At 39.4% G+C, this 25,626-nt stretch overlaps 1 protein-coding gene across 2 annotated transcripts in view; it reads right to left on the bottom strand.

Annotated features, from left to right (window-relative positions):
• CCDC81 (coiled-coil domain containing 81) overlaps positions 1 to 20,415 on the bottom strand; it is a 36,570-nt gene extending 16,155 nt beyond the window's left edge. Inside the window, exons 1-7 of one of the 2 annotated variants that reach the window (XM_040964100.1) lie at positions 20,268 to 20,415; positions 11,714 to 11,775; positions 10,689 to 10,845; positions 7,502 to 7,758; positions 5,202 to 5,281; positions 3,375 to 3,493; positions 591 to 714 (exon numbers count right to left, since the gene is read on the bottom strand). In XM_040964100.1, the coding sequence (XP_040820034.1) occupies positions 591 to 714; positions 3,375 to 3,493; positions 5,202 to 5,281; positions 7,502 to 7,758; positions 10,689 to 10,845; positions 11,714 to 11,775; positions 20,268 to 20,346 (878 nt within the window). In that variant the 5' untranslated portion in view covers positions 20,347 to 20,415. Of the gene's footprint in view, positions 1 to 590; positions 715 to 3,374; positions 3,494 to 5,201; positions 5,284 to 7,501; positions 7,759 to 10,688; positions 10,846 to 11,713; positions 11,776 to 20,267 lie in introns of both variants that reach the window. The other variant, XM_040964101.1, reaches the window with a different exon arrangement.
• Positions 20,416 to 25,626: the final 5,211 nt, after the last annotated feature.

The following is a 25,626-nucleotide window of genomic DNA, read 5'->3' as shown; positions in this document are numbered from 1 at the left end:
TCCAAGTATGCCATAGCTACAATTGAACAGTTAAGTTCAGATTGAACTAAAAACTACTCTAATTTGTTTATGAAACAAGTAAAATAAAACATATACACACACAAATGAAAAAAGCATAAAGAGGAAATTTTTGTTAAAAAATAACCAAATGTTGTATGGTCAGTTAGATGGAACATATTTCAAGGCAAAAGCTTTCAGTACAAACAAAGGAGATTTTATAATGATAAAAAGATGTACAAGAAGTAAGAATCATGGACATGTGTGGAATAAAATACATTATTCAAGAAGCAAAAATCAAAATACCTTCTGAAAAACACACCATTGAAGTGAAAAACTCTTAGCATTTCTCTCAGAAGAAAGTTAGTATGTAAAAATTTTAACAATTTATTTAACAAAGTTTAGGTGCTAATTAAATATATAGGAAATTGTGTCCAAGAAATATAGCAGTCTCTTCAAGTATACATGAAATCAGTACTCAAGTCACAAAAGAAGGTTCAACAAACTACAAGAATCCAAATAGCTAATATTAAATGAAATTCACATAAGCAGCCTCCCCTCAATCTCCAACAAAAGAAATGTCAATAAATTACTTTTCAGGATTTATGTTCTTGCCACCACCTCCATTTGACTCAAACTTGTCCAGCAAGCTGACATTTGTCACTTTGGCAGGGGTGATAGCTTGTCTATCTCGAAGTCTCTTAGGAGATGAGATCTCTGTGAAACAACAACAACAGAAAAGAATGCAAGTAAGTTTCCTTCTAACTTTCAAACAACTAAATGGGTAGTATGTACATAGAACAGATAAGCTCTTATTGTTTGTAATTGAACAAAAAGGAAACTTCTACATAATATACATTATTTTCTCTTTAGAAGATTGCCTCTTGACTTAATGTGATCTAGAAAATGTTTTTGCTGTGTATGTGCAAAGAGAACACTGTGTGGGGCATTTAAAGGATACAAAAAGACAACATTTTCCCTTAAAAAATCTTCTCTACATAGCACTAGAAAGAAAAATAAAACACACAAAAGTGAGATGTCATTTGTGGAGGTTTTATTATGCATCAACAGTGTTGAGAAATCTAAGAACCAGTTTTGTGGCTATAGGTTAAACCACTTCCTGCAATGTCAGCATCCCACATGGGTGCCAGTTTTGAGTCCCAGATGCTCCATTTCCAATTCATCTCCCTGCTAATATGCCTGGAACAGCAGAAAAACATGCTCTGAGTCCTTGGGTCCCTGAACCCATTCAAGAAATACAGATGAAGATTCCAATTCATAGAATCGACCTGGTGCAACATTGGCTGTTGGAGCATTAGGGGAATGAACCAGCAGGTTGAAAATCTATTATATTCTCACTTGCTCTCTCTCTCTCTCTCTCTCTCCTCCCCCATCTCTGCCTTTCAAATAATGGATGAAATATTTTAAAATATTTATAAATAAATACATAAATAAAAACTTAAGACACATTATCTGAATCCCAAACAAATTACAACATCTTAAAGGATGGCACATTTAGAAACTATTTCAAAATCCAGGAATATGTTTTCATGCAGAAATTGAGATGTGAAAGGAAACTAAAAGGTGCTTGGGATTGGTAAACTGAAAGAAAATGCATTCCAGGCTGGGGGAAAAGAATGAACTCAAAGATGAACTCTGGGCAGGGAAGAACTATTAGAGTACAAATGGAAAATTTTGCTCCGAGATGGATTCTGTGTAATGAAGGGTGAGTAATGAGGCTAAAGAAGCAAACACATGTAAACACTAAGTCAGACATTTATATGAGATCCAGTTAGCCACAAATAAAAAATCAACAATTCCAAGTCAATGTGTATACATTGATACGTCTTGCTTGGCCCCAACAGCACTTTTTGTTGCAATATTAGTTATCAATATTTAACAAACAATAAATTCCACATCAAAATCAGCATCTTCGTTTCTCCTGAAAAATCAGAAGACTGACACCATGTGTCCCACATTTCCATAAAACAGCAATCTGATCAGAGAAACTAGATTCAAAGTGAGTTCTGGCAAGAAGTGAAGGTCTCCAGAGCTCTTAAACTGTCTTCAGAATCTCAGGGTTTTCTTCTTATGCATCAGCCAAAACAACCTATCACAACAAATTAAATACAAATGCAATTGTGAAAAACGAGCCGTCCTCTACAGCTCTCAAAGATGGGAAAATGCCACTCTTAACTGTTTCTAAAAGATTCATGTAAAAGGTTCAAGGCAGAGTTATAGAGAGACAGAGAAAGAGGGAAATGGTAATTGAAAGACAGAAAGGTCCTTCCATCTACCGGTTCACTTCCCAAGTGGTTGCAATGGCCAAGGTTAGGCCAGGCCAACCACTAGGAGCTTTCTGGGTCTTCCACATGCATGCAGGGGCCCGAATACTTAGGCCATCTTCTGCCACTTTCCCAGGTAATTAAGAGGGGGCCAGACTGGAAATGGAGCATTCAAGACTTGAACAAGTGCCTATATGCATTGCCAGCACTGTAGGCTGCAACTTACCTAGTGATGTCACAGGCCCAACCCCTCACTTTCGTTTAAAAAAAAAAGTCATAAAAAGGGCGGGGGGGTTAGCATTTGGTGCAGCCATTAAGATGCTACTTGGGAAACCTAAATCACATATCAGGGTGCCTGGGTTTATATTCTCACTCCACTCATTTTTCCAGCTCGCTGATAATGCACACCTTAGAAGGCAATAGTGATGGCTCAAGTAGTTGAATCTCTGCCATCCACATGAGACACTCAGGCTGAGTGGTGAGCATCTGACTTTGGACTGGTCCAGCCCCAACTATTGCATGCACATGGGGAGTGAAACAACAGTCTTTCGTCTCTAAGTTGCTCTCTCTGCCTTTACATAAAATAATAAGTGTTAATACAATAATAACAGTAAGTGTAACAACTTACAACTTATAAATGTTACATGTTTTCCTATCTTTTTAAATTTTATTTCTCATAATACATTTCCATATGCTCATTCCCTATCATCTTATATTCCCCTAATTCCTCCATTTATGGTAGCTGCCTGGATCCTATAGGCTTCTGAGTTTTAACTTCTTCAAGCAATGAGGGGCCAACAAACATAACAGTCTAAGAGCCTGATGGCTAAAGGATCTAGGACTCATAAAGTGGTTAATTTGATATAAAAATTCCTTATGAACTCTGCTTTTGCCCTAACAGACCATAAATAAGACAACTTATCACCCAAAAGCACCACATAATCACATTTATTTCTCTAGAATACTATTGCTAATAATGATGAAAATGTTTATTAGAGAAAGGAATACAATGATTATTCGTGAATCTAACTTAATGTCTGCACTTACAAGCAGCAAACCGTGGGAAATTATACCTAGAAAACATTGGCCTACCTCTGGCACCACCTTTGTCTGACTGGTCTTTCCACTTGGGTTTACTTTGTCTAGTCTCTCCACCTTCTTCTGCAATGGTCTCCATTGGTGGTTTATTCTCTGTCTCCTTGAACTCAATCCTAAGAATAAACCAAGATCTCCCTTTATATTATAGTTTCAAAAACAGCTTAACTGAGGGTACTGTGGGGAAAAGGAATTAAAAGATAAGTTTGCTTTCATATTAAACAATTTTGAAAGCTATGCAGTATTTTCATAACATCCATTTTCTTTTAACTTTTTGAAGAGCCTTTGTACATAAAGATACTGGTTTGAAGACCCCAACTTAAGTTTCCAGTTTTGGTTTTAGTTTGAGTTTTTCAAGTCCTTTCTAATTCTTTAACAGATGTCACAGGTATGGTACAGTGAAAGGTGGTTACTGGGAAGATTGAAAGTAAGCATTCATGGCCTGGGAGAGAATACATCCTGAAATAATCTTTTCATCCCAGCCTCTTTCTTCTTCCCACTGTCCCATCTCAATACCTAGACAAAAATGAAGGACATGCAAAGATACATTTCAAGGCACAGATGAGGTGTCTTTGGCTGATGTATGTTAACTGTAGAGTCCCGGGCTGGAGTTAGAAAGTCAGGAGTAGCTCCAGTACGTTCAAAGACTAATCCCACATAAAGAAAACACTAACTGGGCTCAGGGCAGTGGCCTAGCAACTAAAGTCCTGTCCTTGAGCGTGCCAGGATCCCATACGGGTGCCAGTTCTAATCCCGGCAGCCCTGCTTCCCATCCAGCTTCCTACTTGCAGCCTGGGAAAACAGTCAAGGATGGCCCAAAGCCTTGGGTTCCTGCACCTGTGTGGGAGACCTGGAGGAAGCTACAACTCCGGCCGTTGCGGCTGCTTGGGGAGTGAATCATCAGAGGGAATATCTTCTCTCTCTCCTCCTCCTCTCTGTATATCTGATTTTGCAATAAATATAAATAAATCTTTTAAAAAAAGAAAACACCAACAATTGTTTTGACCATTTCAGTCCTTACAGATGTTTCAAAACTCTGTTCTTGATCCTGCTACAGTTATTTCACTGAGGGTGTATTTAACCCAAAACATGTCAAAAGGGGACAGCCAAGTTTGCCTTTTGAAATAACCAGAATGAAATTATTACGAACCTATTGATTGTTCACAAGTAAGGCAGCATGTGTCAATGGAAATAATCAAAAGCCATGGTTCTTTTCCTGCTCACCACTCATTTTTGTATGGCCATTTTATCTGTAAGGTGAATGAGTTGGGCTAGGATTTATTCTGATCTTCACACAAATCTTCTGAGATGTGTGTAATAAAGCTCTTCCCAAACAGACTCAAAAATGTGTGTGTGTGTGTGTGTGTGTTTGTGTGTGTGTGTGTGTGTAATAAAGGCAAATATTTGATACAGTGTTAAGACAGCACTTGGGATGCCTACATTCTACTAGAGTGCGTGGGTTTGAGTCCCAGTTCTGCTTCCAATTTCAGCTCTCTGATAGTGTGTACCCGGTAGGCAACAGGTGATAGCTCAAGTGGTTGGGTCCCTGCCACCTACATAAGAGACTTACTGAGTTCTAGGCTTCCGAATTTGGCCTGACCCCAGCCCCAACCATTTCAGACATTTGGGGAGTAAATCAGCAGATGGGAGACTAAATGTGTGTGTGTGTGTGTGTGTGTGTGTGTGTGTGTGTGTGTGTGTGTGTGTGTGATAAATAATATGAGTAAAACAGAATATTTTAACTACAGAGTGAAGATTGGAGATAGAGACCATATTAAAAAGGGAAGTTGTTGCCTAGATAAACGCACAAAAAAGAGCACTCACCTTGGAAAGGCAAGCGCACTACTGGGCCGTTTCCCAGCAGCCTCTCTGCTGGATAACACTGAGTCCATGGTGCCAGGCCTCTGGAGGACAGAGACAGAACAAAGTTACACCTGGGCTGTGGTCCAGAACATAATAGATCTGAAACAACAGGCTGTCTCACAGCCATACTGTTGTCTTTGTTTGATGCTTAAAAATCTCGTGCTTAAAATCAAATGGAAAATAATCTTAATTCACTGAAACAGTCACCCTTGGTAGTTGCACAGCAGTGCCTTTCATGCTGCCTTCTCTCAAATCACTTTCTCTTTGGGAGTTTCCTCAAAGTATTTATAGAGTTTTGTTTAAGAGGAGCTCATACTTTTTGAAAGTATCAGGGAAATGAGTGGGCTGGCTCTTGCCTCTTAAGAGGAGTGTTTTTGAGTTAGTTGAGCTCACATTCTAATCCCATGCTAGGTTTGTGGGAATTATGATAAAATCAAATTCACAGGACTTTTCTGGAGTATATTCTGTAAGTTGCTAGCACATAGCAAGCACTCAGCAAATATTTAATGTATTTATTATATAATAATCATATCACTGTCACCACAGAGAAACATGAAATTACAAAAGACTTTGAAGAAAATTCTCAATAAAGGCTCTTAGAAATGTTTCTTTGAAAAAAGTAGCAGCACTAAAATAAGCACAAGGCTTCCTTGTTGATCATTCTATAAGACAGCACTCAGGTTCAAGTTTTGAGACAATTGAGACTCAAAAAGTATCACTCTATCCCCATACAACAGTTTCTAAAAGAGTTCTTATAAGGTTATTGAGGTAATAATGCACACTGGGTTGACCTAGTGTTCCATGACAGTATTTGGACAGTTCAACCAGCGGTTGACAGAGTTCTCACTTCCAGTAAAGTCTAAGTGTGCTTTGTGTTTCTGTCTTTGAGGGTACTGAACACAATCAGCAGTTCTCCATCATATTTGTCCTCTTTTTTTCACAGAATGTTTCTCAAGATGACGTTTTGTGGGAAATGCAGCAGATAAATGCAATGCTGTCTTCTCTTTTAAACTTATAGTGGAGCTACAACATTCAGTGGAATACCTGAGGGTGAGACATGAACTCACCACTCTGACCTTGCTGATCGTATTGCTATGTGTGTTTCTACTCTCCACACACAATTTTTGCATTGCTCTTAATTATCCCAAACAAAAGATTGTGTAGAAAACACCGAGAACCTCCTTGGGCACAAGTCCATCACCTATGTACCCAACCCAGAGCTTCTTGAAAGCAGAGACCAGTAGATTTAGCCCACTTCCACAATCCTCTCATTTGAAAACCAAGCTGTTGTTTCATGGGGTGTTCATTGGGAAGTGAATCAACTTTCCATTTCTTAGAAGTGTATCTAAGACATATTAATTATTCAACAAATCCTACTCATTGAATATTTCATTACCTCCTTACACCACGCTATGCCTAGCTTAGCTCGAAGGTCACACCACCTACTTAGTGGCTAACAATGGAAAAATCTACACAGGATACTTAAAGATGTTGGCCAGTTATGAAACTTCTACAACATGGCATTAAAAGCTAAAGATACAAGAGTCCTTGCAAAAAGGTTATAAAAATGGTATTAAAAGGTAAATGTATTTTCATGCAAAAATAATTGAAATCCATTTAGGCTTCTCATAAAGCACATTTCCCATTAATTTTGTGAATACCACTTTTTGTCATGGGTTTCAATTGCTTTGCACCAAAGTTAACGTATCTGTTAATTCCACTTTCCATGAATTCTTGAAGTACACTCACACATTCCCAAGATATGAATTTAATTCGATTTTTTAAATTTCATTAGAGTAAAACAGAACCAGCAAAAACACTATGTGATGGGGAAAGCAGGGCTTACACCCAAAAGTCAGGATTATCAGCACCCTGACCTCAAGCTTCCCACACAGCTTCTCTGTATCCCCATTCTTCACTTGTAAATCAGGATGATAAGAATGGAATTCTGCTTTCATAATGTTTGACACTCAAATAATAGATGTGGAAGAACCTTTTTTAGTCATAAAAGATACTTTCAAATGTTCAGAATTATGTTTCTAGTCAGCACTGACTCCTAACTTAGCCTAAAGTTGCCTTGCCTTTCTTCCTTTTTTTTTTTTTTTGTCAACAAGTTAATCAACTCTGAATACGCGCTTCTATAAACTTGTAGTAACTGTTCCTTAAAATATGTCAAGCTGGGCTTTTGTTAATGACATCACACACACAAGTGACTCAGGGCTACAGTTGGGAGTCACGTTAAGAGAAGAGAAACCATTTACATTTGCTAGTGCTTTCATCAAAGTCCCACTTCCATCCATGGTACAAAGGAAGTCCTTATAAAATCTCATCTTCACTTTGCTGTCTCTGATCACAAGAACTCCAATTCCTTTAAATGTAAATTCCACATTCTGTTTGATGGAAATGATTCGTGATAAGTAGAGCAATGTCTCCTTCACACATCCTTCTACAGTATCCCTGCTAAATGGACCATCCAGGGATATCATGACAAAATTCAGAGGAACAACTGGAATATCACCTAGAGGAAAAAGAATAGAGTAGAAGGGAATTAATAGGAAACTATAAGGATCTATCATATATATTTACAAATTATCTGATTTCCACTTAATTTGAATTAGCCATGTGAATCTAGCTGCACCCAGTGCAGTATTACTGCAGATAATTAGCACAAATTGTTACATACTGATCAGTACGATTTTCTCTAAATAATTGTTTTATATTCAAAATAAGAGTAATTAGCTTTCTAGACAACACTTTAGACAAGCTTTCAATTTCCCCTAGAAGACATGATTAAACACACACGAGTGCTCTGAAGTTTTCAGCCCCATTATCTTTCAAACTGAGATGCAATAATATTTGTCTATCCCTTCCCATTACCTGGTCTAAATTGATATAAAATATTTACAAATGTCAAATTTTTGAAAAGATAGTCCCTGAACATTATCATTCAAATGAAACTGGATCTTAGACGAAGATGTCAGACTGGTTGATTTGCAGAAAGCTTTTTCTGCCTAATGAACCCATAAATGACATTGCAAATATGTAATATTATAATATTGTTTAGAGCAAGCACAGACCTATTTAACTAGAAAAGATGTGGAGCCACACAAAGTTCACAAGTCAGAAAAAAAGAGGTGGACAGGAACAAGATGATAAAACAAAAAAGGCAAACAATAAGAAAACCAACTGGTAGAAGAACAGGAGATGTTAAGAATGTTCTAAACATTCATTTAGTAAACATGAACTGGAGCTTTTAAAATGTCCAATACAGAAAAATGATGAGGACTAACAGCTTTACAAGACAGAAGTACCATTACTTCCTTACCAGTGTTCACTCTGTCCTATACACTTGACATATTCATAAACTATTCCTGAACTACCTTCCTAAGCTTCTCTGCTGGCAAAATCTTATCATCATCTAAGATCTCGGACATCATCTTCCTTCCTCCACGCACAGTTAGGTGTGTTCCCTTGAGATCCACAGTATTTATTTCAGCTCTGAACAATGCTGACTTATAACACTTCATCACATTGTGCCATTTATTTATATAGTTATTGTCCATGCTTAATTCTCATCAAAGCAAGAACTTTGTGTAACCAATCTTTTAAAACCACCCTATGCTATTTAATTGGTTCACTAGTCAATTCAGGATTAAGAATCATAACTCCAAGCTAAATTGTGGACAGAATTGTTCTTTTGAATTAATTCAGTAATATACAAAACGATACTAAAGGCACAATGAAAAATTACAATTAAAAGATAAGCTTGGGGCCCGGCGCGGTGGCGCAAGTGGTTAAAGGTCCTCGCCTTGCACGCCCGGGATCCCATATGGGCGCCGGTTCTAATCCCGGCAGCCCCGCTTCCCTTCCAGCTCCCTGCTTGTGGCCTGGGAAAGCAGTCGAGGACGGCCCAAGGCTTTGGGAACCTGCGCCCGCGTGGGAGACCCGGAAGAGGCTCCTGGCTTCGGATCGGCGTAGTATCGACCCGTTGCGCTCACTTGGGGAGTGAATCATCGGATGGAAGATCTTCCTCTCTGTCTCTCCTCTCTGTGTATCCGCCTTTCCAATAACAAAATAATAAAAATAAATCTTAAAAAAAAAAGATAAGCTTGCCCTGTTGCTAAAAAAAAATTGCACTTGATGACCAAACCTTTCATAATACACACTTGCCATGAACTTTATGAAAATTCTTTGTATACCTCACTTTGAAATTTCTTCACACTGTAAAAAATGTTAATTGCTAGAGTAGGAAAAAAAAAAGTAATGTTATGTGATTGATAACTTGGGATTTGACTGTTGTTTATAGCCCTTCTCCATACTCCTACAGAATAATGGTCTTTATCTTTTTTACTTATAGAACTCTTTATTTAGTGGAGGATTAAGCCTATGATTATAAAGTAAATTGAAAATATGTTATTTTCACAAAATTTCAGAGACATTTTCACAAGAATTAAAAGAATAAAGGAGATGGGGAAGGTGGGAGAATCATTATAGTCTTAACATTGTATCTATGAAATACATGAAATCCATTTTTATGTTAATTTTAAGCAGTTAATTTCAGACTTAAGTTACTTTTCTAAGTATATGCTACAAGACTGAAGATGAAAAATAATAATCTAATGCTAAGGGAAAAAAACATGTTTGCAAATAAGTGAGTTTTGTTTTCATTTCCTCTGGCAAGTATAAATAATAGTTCTTCTGTCATAAGATTCTAGATAAAAGGAGCTGAAAATTCCATTAAAACCATCACAATGAATAAACACACAATGAATTCTACAAATGGTTTGTGCATATTTGTTTTTCTAATGTCCCATTTTTGGTAGAAAGTTACCCTGAAAATTTTGGGGAAAGGGAAGTTAAAGCACAGTTAGAGCTTTTTCATTTCCTGCTATTGGGGGTAGACTATCTGTGCAAAACTGAGTGATGCAAGAAGGGAGGGATCCACAAGGAATGCCAAAGCAACCAACAGTCAAGGATCACATCCCCAGCTTACTTAGTCACTAAGCATTTGTATTCAATATTTAATTGGTAAACAGTAGTTACACAAATAAAAAATATACACAATAGAAGTATGTATACTTACAACAGATATGCATAGTCTTTTCACAGTTGATATTGATTATAATTCTACCAGAGACCCTATTAATCTTTCCTCCCTTATAATCATTTCTAATTTCTTAGGACCTAAAATATGAATAAAGGTCTTGGCATTTGTTTAAATTGTTTTGTCACAGTAAAGCCTTCTTATGTCTACCTCTTAAGTTAATGAGGTTTTAAGCGACCTGCAGAAAGAGTCACTTTGGACCCTCATTTGGCTGCAGGTAATATGATAAAAGTGAGCACCTCAAATCAGAAGCTAATAAAGCAGCACTGGCCAAGCTTTGCTTTTTCATTTTTAGCCACATGCCAATAACCTTCTAGAAAAGTCCTAAAAGCAAAGTTATTTACCAGGAGTATGTATCTTGTTCTGTTTGAGTCCATGGGTCTGCACCAGCTTCTCTGCCATGATAAATACGGGCCTCTGTATTAGAATAAACTTGTTGTTTCCAATATCAAGTTTTTGTCTCATGAAAGTAAAAGTTCCAAATCCTGGAATTTGAACACCCTAAAAAAAAAAAAAAGGGCAAACAGAGCAGTAAACAAAATTTACTGAAGGAGTGAAGAAAACTTACTCTGCTGACTTAGTCAGAATACATGAGGAAAATCAGCCTAAGATTTTAAAAATTCAACAACCCTTTGGAGCTATAGCATCTTATGACTCTAATTTTCCATGTAAGTTCAGTATGAAGTATAATTTATTGAACCATGGAGGTTCCTCGTCTCTATGTCATTAGAAAGGCTGTACGGACTGAGAAAATGTGCATGGATACGATAAATTTCTTTTCATCTAGGTCTAAGATTGCTCTTATCCAAAATTGTCTTAATTATTCATCATCAGAGGAATGCAAGCTGTCATGAGAGAAGTTTTCCCTCTTTTGCATTTTCAATACAGATATCAGGCAATCCAAAATCCATAGTATAGTATTCACTGGTATAGTATTCACTGGGTAAAGGCGAATTGGTTTGGTTATCAAATTGCATATCTGACTCCCAGGAGATATGTGTCAATTAATATAAAAATATATTTTTAAATAATGTCTTGTAACAAAGTGAAATAATAAGCATTATATCCTTCCTTCCATATAACTGACAAACAGAAATCAACTAGTTTATCCAACCCAGGCTGCACCATATTATATTCTGTACCATGAGAAGAGAGGAATTCACGCATTCATTACTTATGGGTAAAATCCTCTTGGTTCAACTTATTACCCAAAACTCCTACAAAAGAAGATTCTAAGTCACAGAACTAAAAAATTTAATCAGAGGCTTTAACAGATACCAGTAATATTTTGATACCAGAAATATCTATTCAAGACTATGGAGGAAAGATCTTTTGGATGCTCACATTAAAATAAAAGTGTAAGTCTTACCTTGTGCATGATTAGCTGCCGTTCCACAAATTCTGAAACACTGCCCCAAATAATAGAGACTTCTGTAATTCAAAGAAAACCAAAACTAATTTGTTGAGCACCTGTGTGATAATATCTTAATGCTGGTAAATACATATCTAAATATGAGATGTAAAGTAAAATAGTTCTCGACTAATTTAGAATTAACAGAAAATAAGATTATTTCCAAAAATTAATTTTTTACCCCCTTAACTGTCAAAAATGTGATTTCTAATAATAATATTTTTGAAGCCAACCTTTCTCCTTTCCTAGAACAAGATTTTATTATTTTTATTATTTTTTTTCATACATTTGCCTTTATTCCAAAGAGTTAACCAAATATAGTGTTCTTTTTCTTAATGACTTATTCGACAACCATTTGTAAAGTGTTTGTCCTGTGCTATATGATTAATAAGAACTGTTATCAGTCATTTTTTGTTGTTATAATGCCTCTAGAAGCTTACCTTATAAAGAAGAAAGTTGTGGAGCTACAAGGTTCAAGTAGCACTTCACAGGCCCCTGTTTGAGGGCCACACTGGCTGAATCACAGCATGCCAAAGCACATGTGGATATTTCTGTATGATCTCTCTTACCTTATAAAGTTACCAAGAAAGATATACCCTTGTGACTTAATCTATTCTAATCACTTCCCAAAGATCCCACTTCTAAATACCATGGTTGAGTTAAGTTTTCATCTCACTAATACCATTAATGTAAGACCCTGGTGTTGAATGCCTGCATGCAGTTTGAGGGACAAACTATGCTCAAATAATTGCCCAAACATTCATGTTTTCATTTAAATACAGGAATAAGCCCAAGGTCAAATAGCACAAAAGGCTGCTTTCTGCACATGACCTGTCCCTACCCATGCACTTAAGCTTCTCAAATCTCCTTTTCTTCTCCATTTTCACTGTTAGACTACAAACTGTCATCTCTCTCTGATGCTAGGGCTCTGTACTAATTCACAGCTTCTAGTCTAAATTGTTTTATAAATAATGAACACGCTATTAATAAACCAAAAATTATCGTTTTTACAAACACATCTTTGAGTATAGGTCCAAGAGACTTTATTTTGAGCTAATGCTTTGACTCTGTATTATTTCCTTTGATCAGAAGAAGAAGGCCTGTATTCCACCATACCAAAGTAGAAAAACAAGCAGCAGACAATAAAGTTTTCAGATGAAATATAAAAAATACACTCTGGTTAGTATTAAGAAATCTAGAAAATTATGACTGTGTCAGCATCTTCATTCCAATCCTAATTATGCATCCAACTGGGATTCTGGTATTAAGTTAGAATTTTCAAAATAAGAGATCAAGAACAGTGATATTCATTAGGTTGTCACACTGGGATGTGGAAAAAGTGGTGACAAAGACAAATTATTTCCCTACTGGAAAACTCTTCATTTTATTAACATAAAGAATTTATTGTAATGGTTTAACTCATTAACTATAGCAGAGAGCTTACAATCTTTTAATTCTACTTCATCAAGACTGTTAACTTTTTTGTTAATGCTGAGGAAGAAGTAGTTTTTATGGATGATAAGTGGCACTTGAGCTCATGAGTGTCTGGAAATGAGTTTGATGATGGACATGCATCAACCATCAGAGGAACTAGGACTGTGTGGTACTAAGAGCATGAGGACCAGAATTCTGCTAACTCTCACTATAAGTCATGACTGTGCAGTTTCCATAATCAATCATTAACCCAAGTCTGCCCCCCAATCCTACTGCATTCCTCAGTCCTTGCCCCAGCTGCCAAACAATGTTTACTGCTTGTTCTAAGAACCATCAAAGTCTTTCAATCAGTCTCCACTGCATACCAAATTAAAATTTTATCATGGTCAAAAATTTTCTTCATTCACCACTAATCTAAATCTCACTATCCACATTTACTTGGAGAATTTTTTTAAGTCAAAACTGATTTATGACTAAAATTTTTTCATGTGTACTCCTAATATGTAGCTCAGATTTTAGTAAACAATATGCAATGAAGAGGAAATCATTTAAATGAGGGCCATGAGAAATTGTAGAGTTTGCAACCCTAGCAAAAAAGCATGACTGAGCTTCATTGGAAATTTGAGGACAGCCTTTCTGTAAGTGTGGAGGATATTTTCAAGTTACCATGTTGTTTCACTCCATCAATTCTGGTAGAGAAAGTAATATAAGAGCATAATCAATTATTCTGAAATCTTCTAATTGTTACTGAAGAAAAAGGAAAATATGCACAGCATTCCTCTTAGAAGCCATTTGGTCTCTAAATTCAATCAGAATAGATGTGGAAAGCTTAAAGATTGCAATTTGTAACACTCAAAATGAAAGTACTTTTACCAATACTAAAAGAATATGCTTTCATATTTTTAAATTTTTTCTTTTCTTCATATTATTATTAATTTGTAATAAGTTTCATAGGTCTTAGGATTAAGTTAAATAACATGGTACTGAATGACTGATGTGTCACTGAAGAAATGAAAAAGGAAATCAAGAACCTTCTTGAAGAAAATGATGCTGCTGTATTACCTATAAGTCAGTGGAAAATTTAATATGAGAAAAAAACTGTTTTGAGGAAATTAAAACAAAAACAAAAACATCAAAATCCATGAAATACAGTCTCTGCTGATCTTTGTTGGTGAGATATGTCTCCTGTAGGAAATAAATAGATGAGTTTTTTTAATCCAGTCCACTAATCTATGATGCTTAATTGATGGATTTAATTTCAGGGTTAATATAAATAAATAGGTGGTAACATGTTCCTGTCATTTCTGCAATGGATTGCTCATTGTTTTAGTCTTCTGTTGTTATTTTACTGGGATGTTCTTCACATTTGCCTTTGGTTTTGCCTGGTAGTATTGCTTTCTCTGTCAAGAGAAGATCTTCAAGTATCATTTGTAGGGCATGTTTGGAAAAGGCATATTCTTGATCTTTCGTTTTGCTGAATATGTTGTTCTGGGCTGAGAATTTTTGCTGTTAGAATCTGGAATATTGGGCCCGGCACCGTGGCCTAGCAACTGAGGTCCTCACCTTGCATGCTCTGGGATCCCATATGGGCGCCAGTTCTAATCTCTGCAGCCCTGCTTCCCATCCAGCTCCCTGCTTGTGGCCTGAGAAAGCAGTCCAAGACTGCTATGACAAAGAACATAGCTACTGTGACCCTAAAGGCTATTTGCTATGGCAAAAAATATAATTACTGTGACCTTAAAGGTTAGCCTGTCCTTGCAACTCTTTAGAACATAGAAAATGTAGTTGTTCTAGCTGCTTTCATAATTTTTTAACTAGAGGAAACATAGGGCAATTTTACTAACATCATAAAGATATATTTTTGATTATTGTTTGATCGTTTATGAGGTTGTAGAGCCTGCATTGTAGAGGGATTTAATGTTTGAAACTTTTTGTCTTAGAACTTTATGTTTTTTTCTCTTTTGATGTATTTCTCCCATTAAGTGATGGACAAGTTGTAGCATAAGAATTGTAGTAGCAGTGTATTACTGATTAAGATGTGCTGTCTACTGAGAAATTCTTAGCTATAACGTCAGAATGGATAATGCCCTCCCTGTCTTAAGGTGAAACAATTTGCAGAATTATCTTTGGAAACACTCACCTTTCCATTGTAGAGTTGAAACCAAGATGGAGTAATCATGGCTCATTGCTAACTGCAATTCTTTTTGCCGTTATAACTCTTGCTTTACTTGTTTAGCTAACAAACTGTGTGAGCTTGCAGGCCTAATGGCCAGCATGACCTTTAGTGCCAATGGCCCCCAAGCCCCATAAAACCAAGGCCCCAGACTTACTAACCCATACATAATTCAAGGTAGGGGTCTGGTTGTCACAGGCGGTGTCAAGGATAGAACCCAGACTTGAGAAGAGCAGGTGGGGACTGGCAAGCCGAAATAAGCAAGAAATGTGTAATCCTCTCTCATTTATCTCTCAAGCTGTTGTAAATTGTGCCCCCCTGAGGCTATGTCAAACTGCCCCTAAAGAAAGCATTGTACTGCTTCTGTATAAATAAAGCGGACAGATTTCTCGCATGGTCCACAATGATCTTGGAATTGTAGTGGTCTGTCTCTTCTCTATACGCCTCTTTCACACACCCTTCTCGAGTTCTGAACTCAGCTGGAGCTGGACTCCGGCAATGTTTCATGGATGTAATATGATCTATTTGGTAACTGTGTCATGGAAACTTAAGAAAAATGTATATGATGATGTTGGCTAAAGTAGATAGATAACAACTATATCTGATTCATTCAACTGTGGTTTTTACTGATTTTTCTGTCTTCTGGATCTGTGCAATTCTGAAAAAGGGGTATTGAAGTCTAGAAGGTTGATAATGTATTTGTATATCTCTCATTGCCAACCTATCATTTTTATTTCGGGTAATATGATGTTCTGTTGCTGAGCACATAACACATTGAAGACTGCTATGTCTTGGAGAAGTGAGCCCTTTATCATCATCTAATGTACCTCTTCATTCCAATAACCCTTCTTGATTTAAAGTTTTCTTTGTCTAAAATTAATACAGTTACTGTATTATTAGACTGCTACTGTTATTTCTTTCGCTTATTGTTAGCTTGGTCAATTTATATATTTATATATTTATATGTATTTTAAACATATGTCTTTATGTTTAAAGTGGGTTTCTTATGGACAACACTTGCTTTATGAATCACAATTATAATCTCTGTGCTTCAAACTATAGTTAAAATGATTATTGATACAGCCAGATTACAGTCTACTTTTTTTTTTTCCTCTTTTCTATTTTCTCTATTTAGTCCCATTCTTGGCTTCCAATAATCTTCAGTGTTGTGTGGCTTTAATGCATTATTTTATATGATTCAACTTTTCTCCTTTAATAATATTCAGTTAACTTTTAAAAAACATTTTCAGTGCTTAAGAGTCTGCATTACATACTTACATTTAAATGAAGGCTACACATTCCTAGTTGTTTTTTTTTTTTAATTTAAAGAAAAGCAGAGCTTTGGAGAGAGAATCTTTCACCCACTGATTCAGCCCCATATGGCCACAACAACCAGTGTTGGGCTCCACATAGGTAGTGGGGCCCAAGGACTTGGGCTATTTTTTACTGCTTTCCCCAGGCTGTTAGCAGGGAGCTGGGGTGGAGCAACTGGAATGCAGACTGGGGCCATATGGAACACCAGTATCGAAGACCGTGACTTTACCAGCTATGCTACAATGCTGCTTATAGTCTGTCTTTTCTTTTCTTTTCCCTTTTCTTCTCTTTTCTCTTCACTTCTTCTCTTTATTTATTTGTATTGGAAAGGCCACAAATTTACAGAAAGAAGGAATGACAGGAAGGTCCTCCATCAGCCAGTTCATTGCCTCAAATAGCCATGATAGCAAGAGCTGAGCTGATCCAAAGCTAAGAGTCAAGAGCCTCTTCTGGGTCTCCCATATGGATGCAGGATCCCAAGGGTTTGGGATATCCTCTGCTGCCTTCCCATGCCACAATCAGAGGGCTAGATGTGAAGTGGATCAGCTGGGACACAGACCAATACCCACATGGGATACCAGCACTTGAGTTGGAGAATTAGCCTGCTGAGCCATGGTGTCTGGGCACTGAAGTTTACCTTGTAAGAACAACAAAGAGCTCTGGTTTATTTCAATCTGGTTCCATTTCCTTTTTTCCTGCTGGAGCACAGATAATTTATTTTCCATAATTCACCCAAATATTTACCTGTTGGAATGTGACTAAATTCATAGAATTAAATTTTACAGTAATGCAAGGACTCATTCCTTCAATGTTAAGGACAATAGTTTTTCCTATGTTTTTCTGTCTTTTCTAATCCAATAGGATTTGTTGAATTTCCTGTCTTTCTAGGCTTTAGCGTGCAAGAATGAAATGAATGACTTCCCTACATGTAGAACAAATAAGGAGTTCAATAAGAACTTTTAATAGGAGGCTAGGATGGAGACATGAGGCAACAATTGTCAAAGAAGGATACTTGAGCTGAGGTGTAAAAACTGAGTTGGAATTAAGTAAGTAAAATGGATCAGGAGTAGCAATGAAGAGTAAAATGTTTTTGTCAGAGAATGAAAAGGGCAAAAACTCTATGGTAGGAAGGAATATAGTGTAACTAAGGAATTGTCATAACAATTAACTAAATTGTTAACTGGTTGCTCTATAGATGTAATTGTTGGCTTTGATATTATGCCTGATTTAAAGGCATCAAGTGCTTTGAATAGAGGGTAGACAAAAGAAAGAATTGAATGACATGATTTGTTGTGTTTTGAGAACATTGCTTGGGTTGCTATGTAGAGTGTCCATAGCAGTAGCCTAGGTGAGAGAAAAAGATAGCTTGGCCAAAATTGGTAGCAATAAAAACATGGGAAAGTAGACAACCTGAGAAGATATTTTGAGGGAGAATCTACAGCTTATCTAGTGCATGGGGAGAAGTCCTAAGGATGACTTCAGATTTCTTATTTTATTTCATTGAATTCACAGTAGTGCCAGCCACAAAGATCAAAACTCTGGATAATGAATGAGGTTGAAGAGAAGGAAGATCTTAGTTTTGGACAGTCAAAGGGCCTCTGTGAAGTATTTAAGTAGACATTTGGGTGCACAGGTTCAGAATCCCAAAGAAATGGGGCCCCCGGACTTACCAATAATCACAGACAGTGTGGACTGAAAAGAGAAGTCAAGTCTTGGCAAATACCACACTGCTCTTTCCAAAGCACTTTGCTCTGTGAATGCATTACTTAATTCAAACATTCTTCTTTGTATATAAAAGTTTTTTTTAAAAGAGGTATATTCATTTATTTCAAAGAGTTACAGAAAGACAATCTTAAGTTTGCTAGTTTATTTCCCAGATGGTCAGAAGACCAGAGCTGGGCCAGGCAGAAGCCAGAATCCAAGTGCTTCATTTGGGTCTCGTACTTGGGTGGAAGGGTCATAAACACTTGGGCCATCCTACACTGTTTTCCCTAAGAACTTGGCGAGGAACTAGATCAGAAGCAGAGCAACTGGGACTCAAACTGGTGCCCATGTGGGATGCTGGCAAATGTCAGTCGTAATAGAATTTTAACATCAGAAGATAACTTTTGGGAACTTGCTTTTTATTTTTTACATTAGTAACTATTTCAAGGATTTATTATTCTACAAGTTGTGTAATGGGCAAAGTCATATATAAGATAGAGTATTCTTGCTGCATAGAAAATGTTAAGGGCCTGGCATGATGTCTCAGTAGCTACATCATCACCTTGCACATGTCAGGATCCCATATGGGTGCCAGTTATGTCCTGGCTGCTCCACTTCCCATCCAGCTCATGTGGCTTGGGAAAGCAGTAGAAGATAGCTCAAAGCCTTGGGATGCTGTACCCATGTGGGAAACCCAGAAGAAGCTCCTGGCTCCTGGCTCCCAGCCCTTGGGCCCTGGTCCCTGATTTGAAATTGATTCATCTCTGGTCATTGCAGCCACTTGGGGAGTTAACCAACAGGTGGAAGATCTTTCTTTCTCTCTGTCTCTCCTCTCTGCAAATCTGCCTTTCCAATAAAAATAAATAAATCTTTAAAAAATAATAATGACATGCCAAAAAATAAGTGGGGTTTATCCCAGGTAGGAAAGGCTGGCTCAGCATTCAAATGTGAATATATCATGTCACAGCTAGAAAAATCACATAATCACATCAACAAATTCGTTAAAAGCCTTTGTTAAAACCCAGCACAGCAAATTGTAAATACTGGGGGCCAGAAAAGTGAAATAGTAGATTAAGCCTCTGCTTGAAGTGCCAGTATTCCATATGGGCATCAGTTCAAGTCCTGGCTGCTTCACCTCCAATCCAGCTCCCTGATAATGTGTCTGGGAAGGCAGAGGAAGACAGCCCATATCCTTGACCTCTGCACCTTCTTGGGAGATCCAAAAGAAACCCCAAACTCCAGCTTCAGATACGACCATTGCAACCATTTCAGGAGTGAAGCAGTGCATGAAAGATCTCTGTCTCTCCTTCTCTTTCTATAAATCTGCCTTCCAAATGAAAAAAATAATTTTTTTAAGAATTATAAATATAGAACTTCCTACAAAATAAGCTTATAGCTAACATCATACTTAATTGTAAGAAACTTGGAGCTTTACCACTATAATCAAGAACAAGACAAGGATGCCCCCTGTAATTCCTTTTCAACATAATTTACAATCCTAACTAATGCAACAAGGCCAGGCCAAAAAAAAAAAAAAGCTTTTCTATAGGCTTTTACCATGGGCACCAGTGGATGAGGTGAGAATGGTTGTTTTTAGTTAGCATATATTGAACTCTTTGTGCTACTTCCCTCACTAACCACACATATGCATCATCTCAGCTCATTGAAACCTCCAGTTGGCTCCTTCTGATTAGGGGAGCTGGTAAAGAAACTTGTTATCCAGTAGGGTAAAATTAATGTAATTACCAGCTGGTAGCCCTGACAACCTAGCTGCTCCAAGCCAAGCCAGGAAAAAGTGGAAAGTCTCCGGCTGGAAAAAAATCTTCCACTTCAGTCCCAAGCAAGCGATGATCCAGCCCTCAGGGCCTCCTTCCCCATGCCACTTACCCTCCTGGCTCAACGAGGGCAGTGTGGGTAGCACCTGCCTGCCCAGATCCTGCAGGGCAGGGACCAGAGAGTCCAACATCTTTGATCTGCAGTTGGCTCCCTACTAGGTCTTCAACGGGTCTCTTCTTGCTTTCGAGTTTAGACTGTATTCAAAAATGGTTTTTGCCACTCTCAAGTCCCTTCTCCTGGGAGCTTTGGATGTGACTTGACAGTAAAAATTATCAAAATCTTGAATTTGTATCTTTTTTTATATGAACGTAATGTTGTTTCTTGCTGTTTCTCTTCCTTTCTCTGTCTCTCGAGCGGCTGCCACCGCAGAAACCGAAGAGCGGGTCCGTGCTGAGTGGAATGTGCAAATCAAGCCTCCACACCGGGAGAGGGACCGGGTGAGAGTGCTGGCAGGAGCCCACGGGAGGAGAGTGACCTGGGGAGAATGTTAGGCCTGACCAACCCGAGGGAGGAGCACGTTGCCAGGATGCGACAAAGACTTTCTTGTTGCTAGGGCGCCAAAGCAAGCACTTAGCTCCGCCCCCTAAGGTGGGTTAGCCTTCAAGTTGTAAAACTGTTTTGTCATGTTTAAGTATAAAGATGGTGGAATGGGAGTCCAAAACAGATGATTCCTTCTCACTCACATGATTGTTTTAAAAGCTAAACAAGGGGTTTGGACGCTTTTAGATTGCTTGTACAGTTCCTGAAGTACCTGAATAAAAAAATGTGTCAATCGCCATCATGTTTGTTGGTACTGTTTAAAGAAGGAGTTTGAATTTCATCACATGTTATAAAGAATCTACATGTCAGAAGGCAACTAATCGGAGACATTTCTGAGAGATGGAAGAAACCCATCAACTAACTGAAAGGTTAAGCAGTGGACATGGAAGGCTGGCCACAAGAGGATTAGTATAGCAGAAGCACAGCTGATTAGAAACTTTGGATGGTTGAAACTACAAAAATGCCTTGCAACACAACTGAAGAAAAGTAAATTAACTTAGGACAGATTACCTTAAGAGTAAGCAGTGGAATAATTTCCCAAAGTATAAGAAAACTCACCAAGTCAGACTATTTAAATAACTAGATAACTTCAAGGGAGAGATGACATGCCACCACCATTCTACTCTGGACTCCATGCACAATGAAAGTCATACAATAGAGCTTTTCCATGTTTAATAGATGTGGTCTCAATGAATAATAAATGGGATACTGGTACCTCTGTATGTAACATTATCTATTACAAAGAGGAGGGAATGTTAATATTTATGCCACACTTAGCTAACATGCCATTCTTGTGAATATTTTGTACCTTTCTTCTATCTCAAATAAGCTAAAGTGAAGGATTTTATATTGGAATAACTAAGTTCAAGCCTGATACTAATTTAATGTAGCTGCATGACTAAACAAAATGTTAACATTTCTGATTTCTCATTTTATTGCTAAAATAAAAATATTTGTAATAAATAAATGTTAACAATGAAAATCCTAAAAAAATTAAAACAAAACAAAAAATGGTGAAAAAAACAATAAATAAAATAAAAAATAAAGGAAATCCTATTTTTTTGAAAGAAATAACAATAAAAGTTACAAAGGTTTTTGTCTTCCAAAAATTTTTAAATCTATAATTTTCTGGCTCCATTTCTGTATTTGATTATGCCTTTCAAATACAAATAAATCTTTTTTTAAAAAAAAGCCTGGAATAAATATGACAAAAATATAGAGATCTTGAGATTAAGCAGAATTTAAGTTTTAATCCTCTCATTGCAAGCACCAAGACCCCTTATGGGTGCTGGTTCATGTCCTGGAGCTCCACTTCCCATCCAGCTCCCTGCCTATGACCTAGGAAAACAATAGAGGATGGCCCAAAGCCTTGGAACCCTGCACCCATGTGGGAGACCCAGAAGAAACTCCTGAATCTGGCTTTGGATCAGCTCAGCTCTGACCATTGCAGCCACTTGGGAAGTTAATTGGCAGACAGAAGATCTTTCTCTCTTTGTCTCTCCTTTTCTCTGTAAATCTGTCTTTCCAATAAAAACAAATAAATGAAAACCTTGCTCTTCAAAGTCACCAATTTTTAAAAAGATAAAAAAATAAAACTACAAAATAGGAAAATATTCACAATACAAATACCTGACAACTGACATACAGAATATATTTTTCCTGATTTTTAAAAACAAGTTTCTAGAGCTGCAGAATCACAGAAGGAGACAGAGCGAGAATGTGACTGGGAAGGGCCAATCTGGCCAGAGCTATAGCGCCCATCAGCCACCATTAGGCTGGACCTGGGAACAGACCAGGCTAGGCTGTGCTACCATGCCCTCTAGCATGAGAAGGAGACAGAATGGGTGTGGGTCAGGCAGACTATGCCCTAGCACCAACTAGCAAGTGCTGGAACTGGGTTCAAGTCATGTCAGGTTGGTACTTATGCAGTACCCCTAGCATAAGATCTGGGGCTGGGAGTAAGTCTGATGGGGAAACTATGGGCACACCCCTGCTAGGATGCAACTCTTGTGGGTAAGCATGAGAACCAGAGCTGGGAGTGAGTCAGGCTTTACAAAGCAGCAGTACATGTCAGCATATATGTGTAGTATATCTGAAGGCAGGTCCAGCTGAGCAAAGCTGCAGCACCCACGGAATGCACAAGATCCAGAAGGAATGTGGCCTGGGACAGGTTATTGTGGGATTGATCCGACTAGGCTGTGGACTCAGCTAGTTTGCCTGAGGACTGGCTTTGGGGCAAGCTGTCTGGGCTTGGCCACAGCACCCATTGGTTCCTGTAACAGATGAGGCTGGGGTGAAACCGACCAGGCAGCTGCATCTACCTGTATGTGCATTGTTGAGTAGATGACAGACCGAACATGACCATGCACTGACTGGTGCACACAAGAGTCAAGTCTGAGGTCCCCCAAATGAGGTTTTTCAGGGGACTCCTCAACTAGGTCACTGGACTCAAACCCCAACCATAGGGAAAATCACAAGATATGTGATCCAGGGGTGGAGTCCAGGTAAGCCTGAGCAGCCGCACGGGTGTCTGGATCTCCCAGCCAGATCACTGTGCCTGGAGGAACCCGCGCTGGGCCAGGCTTCCTGCTGGGATAATAGCTCTCCATTCACAGCTGCTAGGAGCAGGAAAGGGTCCTGGGCTTGTGGGTGGCAAGAGTGCCAACTTGCGCTGCCAGGCCATGCCGGGTAATGGCCAAGCACTCACTGGCATGCGTGAAATCTAGGTCTCAGAGTGGGCCGAGCAGGGGAACCTGGGAAAATCCCCTAGTGGGCCATAGCTCCTGCTGATGAGCACATGGTCCAAGTCTAGGTATTAGGCAATCTGAGTAGGGTAGCTCCATCCATCAGCAAGTGTGTGAGTTGGTTTTGGAATGAGTCAGACCAGGCAGGGCCAAGCAAACCATAGCCCACTGACAAATACAGAACCCAGGCTGGAGCACAAGTCATGCCAGGCTAAGCTGCCACACCTATTTGGTTTGTATAAGCCAAGGAGGAGAGCAGACTGAGCAGGGCCAGGTTGCAGCACCTGCCAGCAAGAGTTAGGACTGGGGGATGACTGGGCCAGGCCAGGCTGCAGCATCTGAAGGTAAGGGCCAACACAAGGGAGGTACTATGCCAGGCTAGGTCAGAGCAACCACTGGAACACACGAGATCTGTGGCTGGGATCAGTTCTCGTTAGGGAGCTAAGGGGACATGCTGGCTGGGTTGTAGATCCCCCTGGTGAGCACAGGGGCCAGAGTGGGGGCTGCTATCTGGTCTGGACATAGCTGTAGTCTCCCTCAACACGAGTGTGGACTGGGTCTGGGGTACACTAGACTGGGCTAACTCCAGCACCAACTAGTGTTCGAGAGAACCAGAGTGGGTATAGGAAAGGGTTAGGTTAGGTCTCTGCTCCTGCTGAGCCATGTGTGAGCTGTGTCTCAGTGTGGACTAGGCTTGCCTGGGCTGTAGCACCCAATACTAAGAACTGGAATGAGTGAGGGCCAGTCTGGAAAGTCCCCAGTTCCTACAAGGACAGGAGGTACACTAAGTAGGGCTGGCCCATGGACCCACCAGTCTGCATGAAATCTGGCACTGGGAGAGGTTCTGATGGAGTAGCTTGAGCAACTCCTCTGTCAGGACAGGGTCCCTGCAGGTGAGTACAAACATCACGATAGAGAGCAACCCAGATCAGGCCAGGTTATAGCACCCACCAGGTTACCTCGGGCTCAGGTAGAGGCAGACCAGGCTGGAGAAGTTCATATCACCCACTGGCAAATCTGAGAGCCATAATGGTGTGTGGGTCATGCTAGATTGGGCCGCAATACCAGCCAGTTCACATTAGGACCGGGACTGGGGGCTGGCTGGGCTGGGATAGGCTATAGTCCCCATCAGCAGAGCTGGGTGTGGGCTGGGCCAGGCCAGGATGCAGCACCCACTGGCGAATGCCAAGGTGAGACAGTCCATGACAAACTGGGCTGCAGCACCCAACCAGCACACATGAGCCCCAGGGGAGAGTGGGCGAGCCCAGTAGAGGGGCTGCAGGGAACTCCCCTGCTGGGCCACTATTCCCACTGGTGAGCATGAAAGAGGGGGTTGGAGGAAGAACAGGCCAAGCAGGGCTACAACACCTGTTGGCCTGCATGTAAGCCAGATCGGAGACAAGCCAGGATGGGCAGACTATACCTACTGGTACATGCATAAGTCAGAGTAGTGAGAGTTGAATGGGCTTTGCTGCAGCATAAGCTGGCAAATGCTGGCACAGGAGGGGCAATCCTATCAAGTTAAACTGCAGAACCACCTGAGGAGTACAAGATTCGGGAGTGGAAGTGGGCCCTGTAGAGAAATAGTAGGCACCTCCCTCTTGGGTTGCTTCTCCCACTGGAGAGCATAAGAACCAGGACTGGGGCAAGCATGGCTAGACAGAGAGTGGCCCCCACTGGCACATGTTTGGGTTGGATAGTGAGGTTGGTTGGGTTGAACTAGGCTTCAAGGCCCATTGACATGTATGAGACCTGAATGAGATGTTGGACAGACTGAACCAGTTTGCTGTACATGCTGGCAAGCATGAGAACCAGGGCAGGGGGTGGACCTGGTGGGGGTTATTTTGAGTTGCTCTGACTAGTCTGCAGCTACCACTGGTTTGTGTGAGGACTGAGTGTGGAGTAGGCAGGATCGGGCTGGACTGCCACACCCATTAGTTTGCATAGAAGGCAGGGGTGGAGCCAACTGACCCAGTAGTTGCAACTAACATTGTGCTGTAGGCTGAGTTGGGCAACAGACTGAGCTGGACTCTGTATTACCAAGCACATGCAAGAAACAGGTCTGGGATCACCTCAGGTGAAGTTTCTTTGGGAATCCTCCCAACTGAACTGCAGATTCAGAACTC

The sequence above is a fragment of the Ochotona curzoniae genome, unplaced genomic scaffold (genome assembly GCF_017591425.1).
Source record: "Ochotona curzoniae isolate NIBS_2020 unplaced genomic scaffold, NIBS_Ocur_1.0 scaffold_3223, whole genome shotgun sequence".
Lineage (NCBI taxonomy): Eukaryota > Metazoa > Chordata > Mammalia > Lagomorpha > Ochotonidae > Ochotona > Ochotona curzoniae.
The sequence above is the reverse complement of the archived record's forward strand: the minus strand, read 5'-3'. Positions and strand labels throughout refer to the sequence as shown.